This window comes from Sinocyclocheilus grahami, unplaced genomic scaffold (assembly GCF_001515645.1).
Source record: "Sinocyclocheilus grahami isolate Dianchi unplaced genomic scaffold, SAMN03320097.WGS_v1.1 scaffold125.1, whole genome shotgun sequence".
Classification (NCBI taxonomy): Eukaryota; Metazoa; Chordata; class Actinopteri; order Cypriniformes; family Cyprinidae; genus Sinocyclocheilus; species Sinocyclocheilus grahami.
Window position 1 is genome coordinate 56,653 of NW_015505304.1, and position 23,421 is coordinate 80,073.

General features: G+C 37.1%; 1 protein-coding gene across 1 annotated transcript in view; it reads right to left on the reverse strand.

The window, feature by feature from the left end:
• Positions 1–2,206: 2,206 nt before the first annotated feature.
• The window catches only part of LOC107590170 (liprin-alpha-2-like), a 33,342-nt gene continuing 12,127 nt past the window's right edge, over positions 2,207–23,421 (reverse strand). The window contains exons 7-27 of the mRNA XM_016278793.1: positions 21,923–22,006; positions 19,839–19,970; positions 18,918–18,980; positions 16,114–16,205; positions 15,867–15,999; positions 15,377–15,609; positions 12,945–13,173; positions 12,783–12,818; positions 12,420–12,550; positions 10,077–10,195; positions 9,762–9,843; positions 8,703–8,784; positions 8,312–8,512; positions 7,350–7,412; positions 6,965–6,991; positions 5,993–6,168; positions 5,655–5,752; positions 4,150–4,325; positions 3,935–4,003; positions 2,796–2,976; positions 2,207–2,527 (exon numbers count right to left, since the gene is read on the reverse strand). Coding sequence (XP_016134279.1) covers positions 2,466–2,527; positions 2,796–2,976; positions 3,935–4,003; positions 4,150–4,325; positions 5,655–5,752; positions 5,993–6,168; positions 6,965–6,991; positions 7,350–7,412; positions 8,312–8,512; positions 8,703–8,784; positions 9,762–9,843; positions 10,077–10,195; positions 12,420–12,550; positions 12,783–12,818; positions 12,945–13,173; positions 15,377–15,609; positions 15,867–15,999; positions 16,114–16,205; positions 18,918–18,980; positions 19,839–19,970; positions 21,923–22,006 — 2,469 coding nt within the window. The 3' untranslated portion in view covers positions 2,207–2,465. The remainder of the gene's footprint in view (positions 2,528–2,795; positions 2,977–3,934; positions 4,004–4,149; positions 4,326–5,654; positions 5,753–5,992; positions 6,169–6,964; positions 6,992–7,349; positions 7,413–8,311; positions 8,513–8,702; positions 8,785–9,761; positions 9,844–10,076; positions 10,196–12,419; positions 12,551–12,782; positions 12,819–12,944; positions 13,174–15,376; positions 15,610–15,866; positions 16,000–16,113; positions 16,206–18,917; positions 18,981–19,838; positions 19,971–21,922; positions 22,007–23,421) is intronic.

Sequence of the window (23,421 nt, forward strand, 5' to 3'; positions counted from 1 at the left end):
TTCGGTGTGTATGGAATAATTTATTTGACTTTTATAATAAAGATTGTTGTGTATTTGTATATATTAATTTTCTTTGCCCTTTAAATAACTTTTTTTTTTTTTTTACTAATTTGATCATCTAATTTATTGTTTTGTTGCAAAGTATTTTCCCAGCAATCTCTAAAATATGGATTTGGCTTTAGACTTGTGTGCAAGAAAGCACCAAATACACAAATAAAAATCCATGAAATGATTTATAATACATAAGGTAAATATTTATTTTATATATTCATATATAATTATTTATTTGTGACAGCTTTTTACATTTAAAGTGAAAAAAAGAAAAAAACTCAACAGCTGAGCGGTACTAAACAAACATCACATTCAAAGAAAAATCTCACTGGTTCAACCACATGCTTTATGTGGAATCTGCATCTACTCTATACAGAATTATATACATAAATCAGCTATTTACACACACATTAAACCTTACATGCACACAAAAGAGAAAGAGCTTGTGAGGGGGCTAGAGAGAAAAAGAGAGAGAGAGACCTGCACCTGTTTTACAGTTCACATTACTGTCAAGAGCTACAGAAACAAATTAGCGTAAAAATGACCATCACAGAAGAACACGCTGCAAAGCAAGAGGCTTCAGTTACTCCACCACCGTCGCATCAGGGAAACGCTTGGTCCTCGTCAAGCCACTATAAGATCAAATAGATATTCAGCGAGCACGCCGAACATTAAAAACAAAGCAGAACCAACTAAACTGGCTGTGAAAGGCTAGGCACAATTGGCAGATCGAGGCTTAAAAAGAGCAGCACACCACAGGATTTCAAGTTCAAGTGTTTGACTGGTGATATATTCCTTCAGATCTGTGGTAATGATGATTGAGAGCGAGAAAGAGAGGCAAAATATGCTACAGTGATTGTCACGTTTAGTGGCATGCATGCTCCACCAGACGCCCCAATGCCAAAAGTGACCCACACAGCACAAACAAGGCTTGACCATCAACCATTCATTTAATAGTATAGAATTATTTTAAGAATGTTTTTTTTGTGTATAAAATGAAAAAACAGTCACTTATATTAATACTTCTTTTTTTTTTAATAGAGAGCACTTTTTAAAGAACATGATTTGTCAGCATTGTGTAACACTTATGATACACATACACACATTTCCACACAGTACAGTAGCTGCCACAATAGCACGATACATCCTGTGAATTACAGAAAATACTGTCTTAAGAAAAAAGAAAAAAAAGAAAAGAAATGCCCAACAGACTGACACGCGCTCTTAACCGGTTTGGTAGATAGGTTGATCGAGAATCATTTGTTCCCGTTGTGATGCTGAATTTCAAGTGGCGAAGATCACGTTTGTTCACAGGTCCTACTTTTTTTTTTTTTCCTCTCCTGATTCTAAGTGAACTGAAGTCTATTGCTTTCTCTGATGCTCGACAATATTTAGCATCATGGCTTTATACGATCTCGGAGTGCTGGAAGTGTATTACGTGGATAAGCACTGCTGATGTGAACACAAACGCACGTTTCTCCAGTCACCACTGGTGTAAGACACCGACTATACAACACCGTCCTAGCAGACGGAGCTGTCTAACCGACAGGAAACAGTCATGACTCAAGAGATCTAACACGTTTACACAGAAAAACAACTGAGAAGCAGAACGCATGTGTGAACAACGTATAAGTGTGTTTCAGACAGAATGTGTTTTTGCACTAAAACACAGGGCAGTAGAATGAAAAAAGAAAAGAAAAAGCTCTACAGATGCATTTTGAAAAGTTGAATTTCTTTTAACTTGAGCACTGTTTTTAGAATGCTGTGTCATGCAGAAGATGAAATTGCAACTGTCAAACATGCTCGCTTAGAGCATGTTTACATAAAAAAAAATGGAGAAGCACTGAAGTGTAATGAAAAAATGCTTACTGTGTGAATGGCCCATTTGTGTAACTGCAATTTCTACTTCAGTTAATAGTTCTTTGTGTAAACCAACATTATGCTACAAATTTTAATGACTGCGCTTAACTTGTACCAAACCCAGAAGAACACTGACATAATTATAAAAGGTGACATTTAAATATCTCAAAATTACACAAACAAAATATATAATTGAATAAACGATGTAAAGAGAAAAACGGTCATGAGCTCACATTCATATAATCCATGAGACTGAATAAATATACATGAAAGGACACTGAAAATTGAAATAAAATAATGGAGTGCAATAATGCAATCAGTTACTATACAGTTGCTGCATGTTCTGATTGGTTACTAGCTGGTTCCTAGTGGATTATATGAACTTTCATTCAATTCTACTTAAGTTTTACACAAAAGAAAACGGACCATTCATGTACTAAACGAAAAGTAACCAAGAAATGAATCTGAGCATCATTAAACATCTCTATCTTAGCAGAGAGGTTGCAGTGACCAGCTTACCTGTTAGTGTGAGTGCAGTGATTAGTAAAAGCAAGTTAGCAGGAGTAAGTCCTGACAGCTGAGGGGTCTAGTCTCTGCGGGGCCGGGGGACCGGCTGCTGAACCACAGAGACACAGAGGGGAGAAAACATGCAGTGACACAAGCTGAATGACCCTGACCTGTGCCATTAATATTAGTTACATTCAACACATGCTTTCACAGTCAAATGCATTCATGTTTTGCAATTAGTGCTGTAAGATTAACTGTAAAAGAGTTAGAGAAGGCACTACTTGTTAGTACTGTACTGCAACCATTAAAGTGCAATGTGTTAATGGCAATGCTGAACTCACTTCACCCTTGTAAAACACCCTGCCCCCCCTTTCTACCTTCTGGTTGCAGCTGTTTCTTGGGCACAGCAGCCATAGAGGGGGGAATGGACATGGTGTTGAGGCGGAAGCCAACGGGAAGAGTCTCTATGGACCCCGGCATCATACCCAGGCCCTGGCCGTCCCTCGGCCTGAAGCGCTTACGCCACGATGGAGACCTTCGGAAAGACTTGTCATCACTCTGTTGAAAGGAATGACATCACAACAACTGGGTTAAGATACTGTTCAGAACTATGACTGCGCCAACATCTGTGTTATTTCATATATGGCAACAGAGAAGCAAGTATCACAGCACAATGATAATTTCCTAGTTCTACAGGGAACAAATGTCAACATTAATGATGAGCAGTGCAATCCTGGCTGCTTCTACAGGAGAGTCTGGCTGCAGACAAGCACTCCCAGCTTATTGCTGTGTCACGAAATGGCCATTTTAAAACAAGTAAGAATAACACAAATATTCTAGTTTGTTTCTGTTTCATTTGAAAAAACTGTTACACAGATATAAAGTAAATGGGAAATAAAATAGATAAAATAATAAATAAATACAATAAATATTCTAGTTGTTTCATTTTGAAAAATCTGTTACACAGATGAACACAATAAACAAATAAATACTTGTATTTTACTTTCATGTTACAAAAACAAAATAAACAAATAAATAAATATTTCTATTTACTTTGTTTCATTTAACATTTAAAATTAAAATATTTTCTGTTTCATTTTAAAAGCCTTGAAAAGCTGCATTCAAATCTCAAGATGTTTTGACATCCGTACATTAAAAATGACCATTGTATAAATATATAAAATAAATTGGCTGGTACCTGACATACAAATGAAAATCGACCCCATCAATTTCTTAAAATGACTAAATAAGATGCCTTATCCTGTAATCATGAACGATTGTGATTGCTCCATTCTGAACAGTGCTGACAAAAGTAATTAAATTGTGAAAGATTCTTTCTTTGTACATTAGAAGCTCTAGTCTATATTTTGCAGGTGATTCAATATTGAATAGTATTCATTATTCATAATTAAGTGTGCATATGACATATGACAAATTTACTTGTAGTGACCTGTAAAAATTCCATGAAATTTTAGCCGAAATTCAAAAAGGTTTACTTATCCAAATGTTTACCAACCTCTTCCTGGCGTCGATCTGTTCCCAATGCTAAGAGGTTGTTAAATTCCCTCTCCAGAATCTGCCTGGCCTGGAAGACACAGAGATACAGGACTTTGGAAAGACCAGCCGTATGCTGAACCACTAAATCAACTGAGTCAGTTTTCTATGCTAGAACAGAATGGACAAGCTAGTGTCTTTAAACTGCTATTAAACATCATCAGGTGTGTTCCTCACCTGAGTGTTCTGCATGGGGATCTGTAGAATGAGGGCCAAGCTGCTGAAGTCAAACGTCTCATCTAGGGCAATGAGAGCTCCATGCACACTGCTTTCCAGCAGGTTATTACCGTACTCTTTCAGACCGATGTTCTGAATCCACTGCATCACATGATCATTGGTCCACACCAGGGTATCTGGGAGTGATAACAATACATGCATTTGCTATTACCTCTGCTAGACACAAAATGGTTCACTGGTTTCATATTAAACTGACTCAAATGACTTCCATTATAAAGCCATATCAGAAGATATAGAATAGTGTGAATATCAAATCAAAGGATATGAATGAATTAAATAACTGCATAATTTGATGAACTGCCTGCTTCAAAGCGAAGCGTGGCACTGTATTCTGCAGCTGAGCTTCTCGGTTCACAGTAAATGCTGCAAACTTCATCTCTGCATGTGCTGCAAGTTTAACATGCATTTGTGACTGGAATGCAACGTGCGCTATGCTCACTTTATTTACACATTTGCATCATTTTCAACATTTTTGGTTGGCAGAAGTTTAGAGTATTACACGGATAAAATAAGTAAATATGCAGTATTTCGACAAAAACAAAACAAAAAGGATTTGAAATATTCGAAGGTGTCAATGTTTGAAAGTCAAGATTATAATTGTAAATTGTAGTGTACAATAAAATCATTAAAACATTTTATTTTACAGTACAATTGCAATTTACAACAGCAAAATATTTCTATATTCAGTTTTGTAAATCACAGTTATAACCTCATAATAATAATAATAATTTAATGTGGGCTGCAACACTTCACAATTTAACTTGCATGTCATGTGATCATTAACCAACATCAGAGAACCAGGAATGTGAATGTGTCATTAAATTATTGAACTATTACCTTAAAATCGCAGGTGATATTTCAATGAAATATTTGATGTCTAGGGGTTTGGCTGACAAAAAGTTATATATTTTAAATGATAAACGCATACAACAATTGAAACAACATGTGTATTGTGATATACAGTTTCCGTGATATACTGTGGTATAAGACTGAACAGACCACCTCTAACCCATGCAGTGAACATTAATGAAGCAAATCTTCTAAGGGGTCTGTGTTTATAACAGTTCTGGAAATATCTGTGTTTCGGTAACAGTATATGTGGAGCATGATTATTTTGCACAGCTGGCAAATTTGAATTGCTTTCTGTTTGCACAATCCTGTGTGTAATGTGCTTAAGTGTGTGTGTCTTAAGCAGTTGGTGCGTGTGTCTTTAGTGACGAAGATGAAAGATTTTAAAAAGCTGTGACAGCTGTGTCAAGTTCATGTGTTATGCTGAAGTTCAGCCGGCCGCCTTTAAATGAATTTGACACTAAAAAGCTCAGCTGTTGACCTCACACATTCCTGCCACCAAAATGCAGATAACATGTACGGCCACTAGATAGTGCTCTTCCCTTCATAACTTAGAAGCAATGAATCCAGAGAGTGCATTATTAATTTATTCATACCTTTGATGTCATGCTGAAAATCCTCTCTTCTTCGCTCCAGCTCCTTCCTGTCATAGTTCAGCCTTTTTAAGCACATGATACCATAGTGCAAACTAGCCCTGTAAGGATATAATGCATATACCATTCCATAAAAAGTCTGGTTATTAGAATGAGTAGTTATGAAAAATGAGCAGTCAATCCAAATGTTTACCGGTGGAAGCTGTCCACCATCTTGAGATGTGTCCGCAGGTCTTTCTTAGTAAGTGCAAACTAGCCCTGTAAGGATATAATGCATATACCATTCCATAAAAAGTCTGGTTATTAGAATGAGTAAATGAGCAGTCAATCCAAATGTTTACCGGTGGAAGCTGTCCACCATCTTGAGATGTGTCCGCAGGTCTTTCTTAGTAAGGTGGTCCAGCATACGAGCGTCCACCAAGCACTCCATGAAGTAGCTGCGGTACTGAGGCAGGCCGAGACTGGGCAGCCACTCGTTCCCAATCCACTCATGGTTCATGTCACCATATGCTAGCGTCTGAGAAAGAAAAAATATATTATTTCACTTTGCCTCTGTCAACTGGATCTTACATGGGCTTAGTTTAGTCATTTTATTTAGATCCTACACAGAGATCCATAAATGTAAAAAAAAAGAAAAATAAAATAATAAAATATGTTTACATTAACACATATACACACACACACACACACACACCAACATTTATCCGGCATAAAAAAAAAAGATATTGTATAATTATTTCATTATGTATTAAATAAAAAAATATTTGAAATAATATATATATATATATATATATATATATATATATACTTTGCCTCTGTCAACTGGATCTTACATGGGCTTAGTTTAGTCATTTTATTTAGATCCTACACAGAGATCCATAATGTAAAAAAAAAAGAAAAAGAAAATAATAAAATATGTTTACATTAACACATACACACACACACACCAACATTTATCCGGCATAAAAAAAAAGATATTGTATAATTATTTCATTATGTATTAAATAAAAAAATATTTGAAATAATATATATATATATATATATATTAAAACAAATTAAAACCATATTCTAAGAATATAATCATATAAAAGTGCATTTTGGCCCATAAAAATACTTTTTATTTTTAAATAAAACTAACAAAGTTCTCATTGAATTCCTTACATATAGTTGCAATTTTTTACTTGAAACTCCATATGAAAATCTGTCAATTCGTTCCTACTACATAAATATACCAAGCTACTGACAGACTTTTAAAATGGAAAATGAAGACCACATAAAAGAGGTCATTGGAAGGCTCTCGGTTGCTCTCTCACCTGAGCCCAGCTTCCTTCCTCATTCTCCTGTCAGTCAAATGTCAGAATGCCAGCGTGTTAGAGCACAGAGGAGAGTGTTAACAATGCTCTCTTCAAGCTAAATAAGTTCAGTCCAGTCAGAGTAGATGAAGTGCACACCAAGCAGCTGTGGTTGTTACTAGGTTACTGCAAATGCAGTTAAATATGGAATAATTTTGCAAAGCGACAGGACAGCAATCACTCAGAAACATGCAAAAGGTTTAATAAGCGCACTCTTTGGGTAGTTTGCAGGGCAGAGGGAGATGGGGGTGGATTCAGGGGCAGCAGGCTAGGGGTTGTGAGGGCTGCGGAAGCGTGGCATATGCATGGCACCGTGGGCACAAAGGAGTCACCCAGATGGACTAACCATTTTGGTCGAGGATGCCATGTTTTCCATCTCCTCATGAGTCACCCACACATTTCCGGAAGACTGAACAGAGAAAAACAGACACACACACACACACAGATAAATGATCACACATGGCATAGTCTTCAAATCCACCTTTACAGCAAAATCCCTTTAAGGCAAGTCTGTACAGTTGGCAGTCATGTTACTAACACCCCCGGCAATTATTTTCTACGTATGCAGTAGGTGTACAGATGCCTATTTTAATCTAAACTGGACCAAAATCACGAATAATTTATTTGGGTTTAAAATAAAACAAATTTTATAAATATCATTTGACATAAATGTTTTTCTCTAATACACATTGGACACAATTAACGGCACCCTTTTATTAAATGCTTTTTGAAAACTCCCTTTGGCATAATAACAGCTCTGAGTTTTCTCCTATCATGCCTGATGAGGTTAGAGAACACCTGACAAGAGATCAGAGACAATTCCTTCATCCAGAATCTCTCCAGACCCTTCAGATTCCCAGCTCCATGATGGTGCTTCTCCTCTTCAGTTCACCACACTCATTTTCTATAGGGTTCAGGTCAGGGAACTGGAATGGCCATAGCAGAAGCTTGGTTTTGTGCCCAGTGACCCATTTTTTGGTATTTGATAGAATCAAAGATGCCATGTATCTAAACAAGATGTCCAGAATACACTTCACAGATATTTTACCCATAAGAATTTTTAGGGGTGCTAATAATTGTGTCCAACGTGTATTTGAGAAAAACATTTATTTCATAATGAGATTTTCCCCCATTTTCAATTGTTTTAGTTCAATGAAAGGTTAGATATTTGTGATTTTTAAAAAAAAATAAAAGATCAAAATGATTAACAATGCAGATTTATTTTCACAGCCTTCTTTGATCATATTTACCAAGGGTGCCAATAATTCTGACCACGACTGTATGAGCAGTTTACAGACAGGCTCTTACTGTGCGTGAGGTGAGAGGAGCTGACGGACTCGTCAGTGACACCATTTCTTGAATGGCCAGCCTCAGCTTCAACCGATGCAGCGGGTTACTGATGCCGATCTCTCGCTGAATCTCTGTGTCTGACAGTGCCGACATGATGGCGCCGCTCTTCACGTTGGCACGACACGCTGCCACGTACCAAGCTGGCATGCCCACCCACAGCTGGAGGATGTCAGAGAGAAGTCCATCAAGATGCATCTTGGTTATCTCTATCATCATCAGAGCGAGTAAGTAATTATCGTAATTATTGTCATCAGTATCCCACCCCCCTTGTGTGATTATAACCATGGAGATCATGAGTGCTGTGCTCATTACTGCTCTGTGGGAGGGATGGTGGCTGATATCTTTATACCTCGAGCCAGGAGACCACAGTTGGGCCGTCCCACTGAGCAAAAGGAAGCCCTTTCCTCCTAGCATCCTCCAGCAGTTCATGTCTGATAGAAGACAAAGAAAGGTCAGAGCTTAGAGGAAACACAACCCTAGAGACATCAAACTCACATCAGTCTGAACATATGAAGTACACAGTGTAGTGGTTAAACGATATGGGGATTTAAACAGCAATGTTCATTTTATTTTTGCTAATATACATGCCCACTCAAAAGGTCTGGAGTTAAAATTTACTTATGTTTTTAATGTTATTGTTATTTTTTGTTCAGCATGAAAGTGGACCTAAGCCCTGATATGTAATAATAATAATATAATACAATATAATATAATATAATATATATATTACTATTTAAAAGTTTGAGCTATAAGATTTAATAGGCTCACCAAGGTTGCATTTATTTGATAAAAAATATAGTAATAACATAAAAAATGTATACAATTTAAAACTGTTTTCTGTTTTAATCTATTCTAAAATGTAATTTATTCCTGTTCCTATTATTTTAAATATGAACTTATCTGAATCAGATTTTCATTCTATTAGAGAACAGCACTAGGCTATTCTTCTAACATCATTTATTTCATTAGAATGCAAAGGCTATCCAATTTCATTTTCTCATCTAACACCCAAACAAGAACATTTTGTTCTTAGCACAGTGCCAAAGAATGGACACACACACACACACAAACTTATCCACATGGCAGGTGCTGATTATGAAACCTATTTTTTCTGTCACGCTAATGATCAGGGGGCAGAGATAAGATGAGGAGATGAGGATAGACTCTACGAGATGGTAAAGTACACTCAAATGAGGCCATGTTATTAGTCTACTATTAAGTGTTATTTGTAACTTGTTTATCTGCAGGAAATGGCACTTTGCCATCCAATTGATTGGTCATTTGCTTTAATTGAGCTGTGTAATTAGGTAATTAGGATTAGGTCAGATTAGTGAATGTCTCGGGGTGATTTGATGGGCGTCAGGGCGAAGGAGCTGTGTGAGTGAGATATAAAGTAGAGAAGACCTACTTTTTCTTCATCCTGCGGTCTCGCTCTGCCTGTGTGCCCAGTTTGCTCAAGGTCATGGTATCTCCAATGCCCATCTCGAAATCTGAAGTGTAACAACATATTAAAATACATTTTAATATTTCATTTACTTTTTTAAGACAAATAAACCAAATACTTTCGGATTACAAGTAAGACTTTTCTTATACCATTTTGAAGACTTTTTATGGCCTTAAATTTGATAAAACTGAATTTAAGGCTTTTTAAGTGATACTCTGCAGTAGTAATAAAAACATGACATTTCCTGCATGTAATGTATGCGTTTTTGTTTCATGCTACCTGGAATGGCAGGTGGTGTCATCTGGCCATCCTTGCTCAAAGGCTGATCTAAACGTGATTTCTCCTTCTTGCCAAAGAGACGGCCGATAGACGACTTTATGCCCTTCTTTTTGTTGCCCCTAAGCAGAGAAAGAAAGAGAAAGTGAGGAAAAAGAGAGGCACTGTGTGACTTACAGTAAAGCATTTAAAGGGATAGTCCACCCAGAAATGAACACTCCGTCAACATTTACTCACTCTCATGACATTCCAAACCTGTATGACTTTCTCTCTTCTGTGGAAGAATGTTTGTTGCCAAACAGTTTTGGTTCCCACTGACTTCCATCATATGGGCAAAAAATTCAATGGAAGTCATTGAGAACCAAAACGGTTTGCTTACCAACATTCTTCAAAATATCTTCTTTTGCGTTCCACAGAAAAAAACAGTTACAGATTTGGATTGACATGAGAGTGAGTAAATGATAACAGAATTTTTGGGTGGACTAGCCCTTTAAGGGATGTTCACAACGACAGAAATCTGTAGTGAAAAAGCAACTGGAAGTAATTCATTTTTAATAATTTCTGGTGGCATTAGAAACTATTATCAATAGCAAAACTAAGTTGAGCAGAGTTTAACCTAATGCAAATGATGCAGCAATGTGGAGGCAGAAACAGCAGTCGAATAGAAACAGTAACAGTGGCATGTATTTTTGCCCTTAATAACAGCCAGGGTGAAGGGAAAATGCTTTAAAAACAGTGAGACCTGACACAAAAGATAAAGACATTTATCTGAAGTATGTGTATATAAGACAGAACACAAAAACCTGTCCTGTGTGAACAACACCTCACACTATATAACATGCAGGATCACTTCTGTTTGCAATCTTTTAATCAGGCTAACTGCCTGCCCTGCTGAGAAATGCTCAGTTATTCCTGCACTCTTATTTGGATCTATCGAAGCCAATTCAATCGTAATGAAATCACTCCTCCTCTGACATCACCATAAATTTGTGTGAAACATTAAATCGTGATAGAGCTAGGCGCCTCTGAGATGCAGTATAACTCCCCAGCAGTGATGTGGGAGTAGGAAGGACAGAGAGAGACTGAAAATATGCACATAAGGAGTGATTTCTTGCTTTGGTTCAAATCAATGTGTATTAGTCTGAGTGTGCAGGACACCTGCTGAAAGTCTTATTTGAATTAAATTAGTCAGACTACAAAAGTGTGATTTGTATTCGACAATACCCAAGGTAGTTCATCATTAAATTTAGCCGCATAAAAACATCACACCAGCTAAATCCTCACAGAGCTTAAATAGTAGATGATGCTCTAGAGAAAACATCTGGAGCAACATAATTAAAAACACAGCATGATAGCTAAATATGATGCTGCCCTCCAGAAAATAATTTAGAAATTCTATGTATAAGTCTATAGTGATTTTATTTTTTATGATTTTATTTAGCATTAAAAGTGGTCCTAGGTTCAAATCCTTAAATAACATATGATACATTATATACATGATATTCTAAACAAGATATTATCTTATAAATATTATTGTCTATATAAAGTATTCAATTATTTAATGTTCAAAAGTTTAGTGTCAGTACATTTTTTTATGCTTTCGATGCAAGTTTCCTATGCAAATTAAGGCTAGGTTTATTTGATTAAACAAACAGAAAAAGTTATATTTTAATAATATTTTAAAATGTAATTTATTCCCATGATGCCAAAGCTGAATCATTTTGATTAGGTACTCAAGAAACATTTCTTATTTCTTCTTATTATTAATGTTGAAAACAGTTGTGCTGCTTAATATTTTTGTGATACATTTGTTCAGGATTATTTGTCGAATAGAAAATTCAAAACAGCAGCATTTTTGGAAAAGCTCTATGGAAAACAGCATCTTTGACATTTTGTTCCACTATAAAAATATACAAGTTTAAAAAGAAAGCAGGTAAATTATGACAAAAATGTAATTTTAAAGCAAATGATCTGCAGAAGGTAACTGAAGAGATTAAATTAATACATGTGATTTTTTTGAACCTACAATAATCAGCTTATTTTCAAAGATTTAAGTTATCTACTTGGCTCACAAATCTTATTGCGCATGACACACCTGGAGGTGTACTACAGAACAAATGTGGGTCACACATGACTAAAACAAAGGCAAGCTGACAGTAATTAACTAGTTTATAAACCCATAGTCTCAAGAGCAGTTGAGTGTTCGTGAGAGCATCTCTGCCTATGACAAACTCTCATCTGTCCTCAATTATGCCTGCTAGGAAAATATGTCTCATCCAGTTCAATCAGAGAAGGATCTATTAACACCTGAGACGTGATCATCTGTGGATTTGTGTGTGCGTTTACCCTCGGCCATCCTCAAGGCTTCCTGTTAGCTGAGCGAAGTTCATTTGGTCTAGTCTGAGACTGTGGGGGGAGGAAGGGGGCGACGTCTCACACTTGATGGTGGCCTTGTCTTCTCGGGCCTCCACAGGAGACTGGGACAAAAACACACAAACAAAATCATCACGATATCGCCTCTCGCAAAAAAAATAAAACGAATGACATTTCCCACACACGCTGAACACAAATCATTAAAACGTAGTCACCTATAAATAAACAAACACACATACACACATTCACAACCTCATCTATCTAATGCACACACACTTCATTAGCACAAGCAATCCAGTCTTCAGTTTAGTCATTTAGAGATGAAGACACACTTACAGCCACTCGTCTGCGATGTTTCCTTAAATCACTAGGCTGAAGTGTTAGCAGGAAGAAAGAGACAAAGGAAGATGCAAGGTGACAGATGATTAAGTGTTAGAAAAGGGCGATTTAACGGCGTTAACACAAAATAAAAGCATTGCAATGTGAAGCAAGGATCACCAGGGTCATGATGCCCAACTCGTGGGCTGCTGAACCGGACGTCAGTTTAGGTGTGGATCTGCCGCTAACGGGGGGTGATGAACTGGCCAGAGAGAGGGCAGTGACGGAGGTGGGGATGGAGGAGCGTGGCCGCAGTGTCACATTCAGGCCATCCATGCTGCCGCTGTTTACTCGACTCTCGATCTCATCCGCCCGGAGCTCTGCTGATTCCCTCTCTACCTGGATCATTCTGGAACAGAAGGAGAAAGAGATTTAGCACCTATAGATGGAGAAAATTCTAACATAAAACAGACACAAAAATCCCCAAACTGTACTCTCTGCAGAATACACTTCAAACCAAAGCCGAACTCAAATCTATCCGAATGATCTATTTGATCTATTTAATGTTGGCTACCCATTTATCCATATTTATAGTTATACTTTTTAATAATATAATGCATTATAACCTATAAAACACTCAATTTTATGCCTTATTTTACATCATCTAATAAATTATAAGTGCATAACGTGTAGCCAAGAATGGCTGTGTACAGGAGCGCACATAGATTTTTCAGTCTGGTTCTCATGAGAGCACCTGGTGATTTGATTTGCTGCTCACACTGCACCTAATGTGACCCATTAAACATATCTATAAAAAAATAAAATAACTAATAATAGTAATATTACTATATTACTATATTAATATTAATAGTAATATTTTTCCTTATAGTGTTATTGCACTTTTAAATGCACAAATGCAGTGTGATAATACTATTATATTCTAAAATTAAAAACATTATTAAATAAAAATACATTTATTTTATAGTACACTTAAAAACACAATGCTAATATTTACATTTTTTTTTCTTTCTAACATTTTTCAAATCTAAAATCAGCAAGCTTTTATTTTGGCGGGTTACCAGGAAGTAAGTATATGTATTAGTGCTGCCAAGTTGAAACCGGAAGTGCGTAGTTTAGATTTATGTTTTAAGTTCGAATTGACATCTTATTCAGTATTACAGTTTGTCGATCTAAAACGGTGATTGTGAATTAACAGCTGTCAACCATGTTGGTAGGCAAATTAGTGGTCTGAACTTATTTAAACACCTCCACACCACTTATGCACACCCCTGAATGTGTATATATTCTATACTGCACATATAATACATTATAATGGTGGCTAGAATTAATTGGGAAACCATAAAATGCACTACTAACAGCTTTATAGGGCATTATGTATTCAGCCTTCAAAGAAAATGTCACCAGGACTCCTCTTACTGTTGATATATGTTAATATTCATGCCCTGGAAGTACAGTCTGTTGTTGAACCCTAATGAGTTTAAGCCACAGCTCAGGTCATGAGTCACTGCTATCTGCACACTGCAGCACATTTTAGGTGATAGCTCTGCTATTGTCTGGCATTTATATTCATCCACAACTCAGAACTCACAAATATTGTCATATATGACAGATGTTCCACCTCCATCGCTTTGTGCTGCTGAAAGGAATCTAGACAGCTTGGTATCAGGACAAGCTTCAGAGCACTGTTTGGATTTAGAATGAAGTTTTTGGCCTGCCTGACAGTTTCTGTTACCGTTCTAATTATATCTGCGGGCCACCAGAGCACAGAGACACACAGGTGCTCTTTTAGTCTGCCTGCAGGGTCAATGAATTCTGAAATCGAAAAAAGGTCATTGAGTTTGAGAAGAAGGTTGGCTCTGGCTGTAACTGGTCACCCTTCTGAAGACTCTGTTCAACAAAGCATGAGTTTAGAGCACAAGCTTGGATCAATAAAACAACTGAAAATTACATTTTAAGAATTTAAGCTGATATACTTGAGGCACGTGATTAGATTTCACACAAGTCGCAAGATATGTCAGATTTAAAGCATTCATATACTAAAGCAAATATTGTAAAGTGTAACCCTGAACTGTTAAAGGGCTTTTCTACTCTGTTAAGGGGGTCTTTAAGCTGGCAGTAAGTTAAAGAGCCTATATGCAACACTAATTATAAATTCCTTATAATGTTAGTCAATGTTTCGTCCACCAAAAACAAATTAAACAGCCTATTTTAGCTAAAGTACCTTTTAGACTTATGCAAATTACTTCTGCTGACTGGCTAACGTCTTCACAAGTTAAATGAGTAACAATGCCTCCATCATAATGATGAATACTGAACAGTTGATGATAAATAAATAGGGACAGTCACATGTTAATGTGTTGATAGTTCTGACATCAGAACTGATGCACACTGAACGACCCATTTATGCTGCTAAGTTAGCACTTAGTCATAAACTTTATGCTTCAACAGTTTTAAAAAGCTTTTTGAACAAAATGTAAGTGGCACTAGCTCATGCAGAACTCACTGCCACAATGCTGGTTGTCAGGCTGTTGCTGTGCAGCTGCTCAAAAACAAAACAAGATTTCCATATTGTCACTTTTAAAAGTCTGTACCCCAACCTGATCTCCTCATTGATGGCATCCAGCTGTTCTTGCAGCATGAGGGCAAGCGTCTGGGCATCTGAGTGCCCACTGGGAGACAGCATATCGGCTGAGCTGAATATGGTCTCACGGTCTTCATCGTCCAGGTCAGACAGCTCAGTGTCGCTTCCCATCAGGTGAGTACGGCTGGCTCGCAAGCTGGAGGACTGAGAGCGATCCCAATCCTGCTCCACCATCGGCAGGATCTGGAAATAAAGACATGGATCAGGGTTACTTTGTGGAGTTTACAAATCAGTAAGATCTGATTTGCTATCAACATTTTTGAAGTGGATTAGAGAACCCGGAACTTACAATGAACACATCCAACGAGGCAAAAGAAAAGAATAGGGAGAAATTAGTTTACAAGGCCAAGGTGTGTCAGTGACTACAGTTATACCAGTACAGTACATATTACAACAAGTTTTGGACAGATGGAGATGTACAGTAGGTGTGACATTGACACCTTGGTGGGTTCATCCCTGAGTGCCACCAGTCGACCTTTCTGAGCCCGACGTATGACCCCTGTGGAGGAGTAGTGATCTCCCTGACCTTCCACCACTGAGAAGCGCAGGTCTGTGGCACTGCCAAGATGAGACCTAAGACCGGGTCAACAGAGAGAGGCTTACTTAGCACATCACTTTTAACGAGCAGATAAAAATAGGGCTCATTATATAACAAAATACTATAAATGTTTTAAATCTGGATGTCACCTAGGATGTGTTCCGTCTCCAAACGCACCGGTCCTGCGCTTCAGATGATCGAGTTCAGCCCGTAACTTCTCAATCTCCCCAATAAGCCTCTCCTAAACAACAATTGATTAGTCAATTCTTTCTTTATTATGAAAACCACTTTTATGAACTCAAATGAATACAGATCAAAATAAGAAAATAAAACTCCTGATATAATCATAATAATAATTTTAAAATAGATTAAAAAAAAAAAATGAATACTTTATTCCTCAAAGATGCATTAAATTGATCAAAGTGACAGTACAGACATCTGTAATGCTACAAAAGATTTCTGTTTTTAATAAATGTTGCTTTTTGAAACTTTCTTTTAATCAAAGAATCCTGAAAAATATTAACACAAAAATGCTTCTTTAGCTGCTGAAAAATCATCTTTACCATCACAGGAATAAACTACATTTAAAACTATATATTAAAATACAAAACAATTTTTTTAAAGTAGCAATGATATTTCACAATATTATTGTTTTACTGTATTTTTGATCAAATAAATGCAGCTTTTATCAGCATGAGTATTTTAAATTTAAAAACAAAAAAAATTAAAAACAATACAAAATCTTACCAACCTTAAATGTTTGAATAGTAGTTTATGTATATATATATATTTAAATAAATATTAGCATTTTTAAAAATCACATTGCAGGACACACAATGAACAATACATGAACAAAATGAACATACAAAAGCCAAAGTAAAAATGATAACAAAAACAAGAAAGAAATGGAGACCATCTACAGCAGTGGTCGGAAACAGGCGGCCCCGCGAGCCAAAACTGGTCCGCCAGCAATAATATCTGGCCCGCGCCTGCAGATTATTTTGATAGTGGCTGGTTCTGAAATATATCTGTCATGACAGCAACAGTTCCCTTTCAGTCGGTCACTCTCGACGTCACGTCGGAGGACCGACGAAATTGGGATCTCGCTTAGAGGGACCAATCTACTCGACGTGACGTCTCCGTTCCCTCCTTCAGGGAACGAGGGTTACATACGTAACCGAGACGTTACTTACAATCACTTCGTCTTTAGTGATTTTGCCTTCAAAATAAAAGTACGAGAACATTTTTGCAGCAATGTTTTATTTTGAGATGAATTGAGAGCTTTTGATTTGAAAAGTTCTGAAAGACATTCTAAAGAGTCTGTGGATCGCTAGACACATCTCTAAAATAGCCGTCATGAAATGTGCGGTATGAAAAAACAGTGAACCATTGAAACGTTTGCTTATAACGCTGGGCCTCAGCACCAACATGTGAACAATAACAAAGCAAATTCAGCTTCCTTTTTATCAAAACGTTTGACAAGACAATCAGCAAAAAAAAAAAATATTCTTGATCATGGATGCAGAACAGCTGGGGGTGCATATGCTTATACTCTTGAAACGAATAGGCTACATGAATAGAGTTAAAGTTGAAAAGATGAAATTCAGTAACTACGTTCAAAATACATTTGGGCTATTACATAGTCTTAGTAGGCTACTCACTTAAAAGGGTCATACGATGCGATTCAAATTTTTCCTTTCTCTTTGGAGTGTTACAAGCTCTGTAAGATCTGTAAAGTTGCAAAGACTAAAGTTTTAATTGCAAAGAGATATTCTTTATAAAAGTTAAGAGTCAACCACGCCTACCTAAAACGGCTCGTCTGTCGATTGCCGGATCCAGTCTAGCCAGGGGTCGTCACATGTGGTTGCCGCAAGCCCGCCGGCCGCGCCGTTCTCAAGCCCACCCGCCTCTGCTCACTCAAGCAACTCACTCCACATACTCTAGGTGGTGTGTGACGCTTTTTCGTTGTGAAAGCGAAACTACTTTGTTTGGCCTTCCAAAAGAGGACACGACTAGAAATCAGTGGTTAAGTTGTATTTACAACACTGTTCCAGAACAGTTCAACCCAAATATTCAGATGTGTCCAGCGCATTTTATGGAGGACTAAACAGATTTCAAATACACAAAATAATGTTCTTTTTAGCAGCATCATATGATCCCTTTAAATGCTAACATCACTCTGCGCACTACATAATAGCGTGCCTCCAGCACGCAAACAATTAAAAAAAATGCAGTTTAGCACATGAGGATGCCAAGGAATAATTCTCAGTGTAAAAGTAGGCTACGTCAAATAATTATTACAATAATCTAGGCTCCATTGTGTAACAAGCAAATTAAAATGATACACATTTATTATTCACAATATGGAAAGAGGAAATAAAACATAGTTCGTTAAGAGCATGACTCAAATTTTTTTGAGTTATTTTAATCCATTCCGCATCTCCCACATATGTGTGTTTTAGCAAGGCGGTGAATGAAGATACTTGCCAGGTTATGTGTCAGTACTCTGCTTTATTAATTTATCCAGTGTAAAACCCGGACACCGCCACACAAATGTGGCTTTTTGTTAATGACTGTCCTACTACAGGATTTAACACAGAGTAACGGCTCTCTACCAGTTACAAAAGACACTGTAACAGTCTGTCACAGGCAATTCTAGTTGCATTTTTCATCAATTAATTTCTTAAATTATCCTTTGGCTCTGCTCTGGCCCACCATCTAGTGGCGAAAATGGTTTTTGGCCCGATGCCAAACTTACTTGCCGACCCCTGATCTACAGGATAAACACTTCTTTATACGTTCATATAAATATCCTAACTTAAACACTTGATGTTAATTAAGAAAAGTCCATGGACATGTTATGCTCCTCGGTTATCTCTTGAAACTGCAACACTCCTGGCTGTTGCTCATGTTCTGCAGATCTGTGTGTTATTAATGTGCAGTGCCACTGTACCTTGTTGTGATGGAACTCTTCCAGTTGTTTTTGGGAATTCTCCAGGTCATGGATGAGTGCATTCTTGATGGGGGAATGGGGGAAAAAAAAACGAAACAAAATTGACAATAAGATTTAAGCAGCACGTTGTGGCAAAGATAACCTGCATATTCTCTCTCTCTCGCTCTCTACATGTGGTGCAGCCTGTCCCTTCACATCTGGCCACTTCTGTCATCTCAGCTTACAGCTCGAAAGAGGAAAGGACTGGGTTCTATTCATTCAAGCTGAACAGAAAACCTTTATACCTATGTTTTTCACAAGCGATTTACAGAATATGGCCGTGCACGCTCTAGGATAAAGGCAGACTATAAATATGGACATAAATATTAATTTCTTTAATAATTTAAATGAATTAATTTATAATTTAATAATATATGTTTGATGTAAATAATTTAAATAATAATTGAAATAGTTTCATAAGATGAATGTACATTAGGAAAATAAATAAACATAATAAACATTTCATTTCTTAAGAATAAAAAAATTATAATAGATATAATTATTTTTTTTCAATTAACGTGAGCAATCTTATTTTTCTTATCTTATTTTAATTATGTTCATTAAGAAAAAAGCTACAATAAAAAAATATTTGCCAATGCTGAAAAAAATTTAATTAAAAATATTATTGAAAATATATTTTCTTTTAACATTTAAAAACTTAAATGTTACAAATATTTTCAAAAAACAGCTGTTAATATCTCATGTTTTTTTTGTTTTTTTCCCCCTGCAGTACATGTAAATCTGAGGCCTGGGAAACCAGTCAGTAATGAGACCCTTGTGTCAGTGTGTTCTATGTTTGCTTAAATACTCTTTAAGCATCGGCTGATCAAATGGTCAAATGTGAACAGTAGTATGTGCAGGTGGGTATTGCAAAATCTGTACCTTGTCCTCCAGCGCAGCCATGCGCTCCTTCAGGTGCAGCTGAAGCCGTTCATTGGACTCTGTGAGAAGACGGTCCACAGTGTCAGACAGACGCTTGTTATGCTCCTCGTTCATTTTCTCCCTCTGCCGAGCCTGAGAAAGAGTGACAGCGAGCAGAGAAGATAAAAGGAAGCAAGAAAAAAAGGGGAGTATGAAACAACATCCATATTTTAAGAGTACAACTAGACTGGAATTTGTTTTTCTGATAATCTACGTACAGTAGAACCAATAGAGGGCAGCATTACACCCTGAAGCACTGCCATCACATTCTAAGAGTTTTATGTCTGATTTTTAAGTCAGGTTCATGATATTAAAACACATAGCTGCCTTTGAGAGTTCACATTTTGCTTCAGCATTTACAACTAATTTCTCACATATTTCTAAATGGTGTGCATTTTGTGATAATCCCTCAAGAACATGAATAATGACAGTCCTTGTAGCTGAATGCAGGGGTGATGACTTTTAAACACAGTTGCTGCAGGATATGGGCACTCAGTTGCCTGGCAACAAAATCTTAATTTTCTTTTGGTGGCAACGGTCTTTAAAATTTAGTCAACACAGAGCATTGTGACTGTCAGGAAAGAGCGGGAGTTCAAGCCCAGTCTGAGGTGTAAGCATCAAGGTTTAATTAAGGCTGAAGGAGGATAAGGACTCTCTTTGACTGCTTTAAGTCATTACAATCATCAGCTCACACGCAGAAGGAAATTAACCATGCATGAATTATTCAAAATCTAAATATAGCAGCCAATTACAGCTCTGCTCTCACTGGGGGTGAGGAAATTCAGCTGATTCAAGATGAGCTAAAAAATGTCCCATATTCTCAGAGCAGCAGCATGTGTGTGTGAGTGTGTTTGTACAGGAGCGCTAGCCTATCGATCTTTGTTTGCCTCTGTTGTGTGTGTAAAAAACAGAAGAAGACACAAAGCAGCACAGGCTAATGAGAGCGGTCAGGCCGCAGAGTCCCCACAGTGAGGTCGAACACACCGCCTGCAGGCCTGGTCAAGACCTATTGTGCAACAGGTTACACGTCTTCCTTAACACACACACAGAAACACACATTTATTATCAAATTCGGACCGTATACTTACATTGTTTTTATTTAAATCTAATTGGAATAACTACAGACTAACCTTGAAACCCAAACAAAAAATTTTACGGTTTTAAAATAAAAGAAGATAAAATGTCATTAAATTATGGTTATACATGTCCATTAACTTCTATTCTATTGTCAAAAGTGAAAAAGTGTATATTAAATATTATATATTAAAATACATTTAATATATAAGTATTATTATATTATACTATTTTATGATATATTATATTAAAATATATTTCATATATAAGTATTATATTATTTATTAAATTAAATTATTAATTTAAAAAATATAATTTTTAAAAATATATATTTAGAATCCATTATGGAAACACAATATATAAATATATATTTTAATCTTTGTAATTGTTAGTTAATAAAGGTCCATTAAATAATATACCCTTTTTTATTTTAATAATGTATTAGTAAATGTTGAAATTAATATACAGTAAACTAAGATTAATAAGTTCATGCTCAGTTCCATGTTAACTAACGTAGTTAACTAATGTTAACAAATGTAACTATTGTGAAGTGTGACCTACTGTATAAGTGTGTGTAATACAAACTGCTAGGGACAATATGGCTAAACAAACATGATACTGAGCCAAATCATTTACCGTTTTACATTTTCATTTTGATATTTTGTTTATTTATTTTTCCCTAATATGAACATCTGATGTGGGTTATTTCAAGTTTTGTGGAGACATTGTGGCCAAGCATATGAACATTCGCACACACTCACAAAAAAACAAACAAACACTGGTTATAGTGTTCATTCTTATGTGCACTTAAACAAATCAAAATCACATGCACACACAGCGTAATAAACCAAAGCCACTCTCTCATTTACTGCCTCACATCTCATCTTTCCTCTATCCAACATTCACTCATTCAGTGACAAACTCAGCATCCCTTTTTCTTTTGGTGTCATGACCCCCAACCCAGACCTCACCCTGCCCAGCTCTTGGTTCTTCTCTTCCAGCTGGGCCTCCAGTTGGCGCAAACGCTCCTCGATGTTGCCATGTCTCTCCTCCGCCTACAGGAAACACTGGCATTAGTATAAAGAGCAACAGCAGGACTAAAACCTTCACAGATTAGACACTTCACATTTAACAAGAAAGAGATTTAGATTTAATTGCTTGTATTTTATTCATCACAGAAACATGCTTGTCAAATCTGTTTTCAAAAACCATATTTAAAATTAAAATAAGGCTATGAGAAATCAAAGTATAGTTTTTTTTTCAGGGCATGTTGTTGTATTATTCGGTTTCTCTAGCCCAGTGATAGCATATAAATAGGATCTTAGGAAGGAGAAATTCTGGTTTAAGGTCAGCCATGGATCTGTATTATTTGAAGCACGAGGTGTATGACAGGATGCCACTGACTGAGAATGAGAAAAGTTGCCATTTTTAATTAACTACATTAGCGAGACTATAAACAAAACCCCACTGCCTCTCTGCCACTCTGACAAGACAAAAACACTGTCATCCACAATTCGAGCTGATGTTCAGATGAAACGTGACTGCTACAGAGTGAGGAAGCCTGTAGAAGAGAAATATCAGCTCTACCTGTGGATGTCTGATGGCTGATGCAATGGAGTGCTTTATTATATACAGTACAGCTGTATTTTTTAAATCTTTTTTGACACTTATAACAAGAGAAAGGACACAACTGATGGGAAAAGGGTTGAAACAGGATGAAAAAATAATGCCAGACTTACATGAGCACCATAGCTCAAAGTGTCGGAAAGCAAGCTGCTTGACACTAGGCCTCAGGTCTGACCTTTTTTTTTTTTTAATAAGTGATCTTAAACTGGTTTTGCTTAAAGGGGTCATATGATGCAATTAAAATTTTTACACTTTGGAGTGTTACAAGCTCTTGGTGCAGAAAGAAGATCTGTAAAGTTGCAAAGACTAAAGTCTCAAATCCAAAGAAATATTCTTTATAAAAGCTAAGAGTCAGCCACGCCTACCTTAAACGGCTTGTTCTAACACGCCCCCACATATCTACGTCGCTATGTGGGAAGATTTGCATAACGCCGCCCAAATGTTCACGCAAAGAAAGAAGGCGTAACTTTTATTCTCGCTGTAGTATTGTTGTTGCCGCCGCCGTGTCGTGAAGGCACTGTGTGATTCGTTGTGAAAGCGAAACTACTTTGTTTGGCCTTCCAAAAGAGGACAATATCTGCTGCGGAAATACAACAACTTTGCGCTGTGGATCGCCGGATCGGCTTTCACCGTGGACGAAGCGGAGTCCAGCCCGGAGTCGTCACATGTCCTTCCGGACGCTCCTTCGTCGAAATCGCCAGCCGCGCCGTTCTCAAGCCCGCCGCCTCTGCTCTCTAACCCTCCTGCCGTTCCTCATGCTAGCCCCCCGGTCTCTGCTCACTCTAACCCTCCGGCCGTTCCTCACTCTAGCCCCCGGCCTCTGCTCACTGTAGGCCGCCGCCGT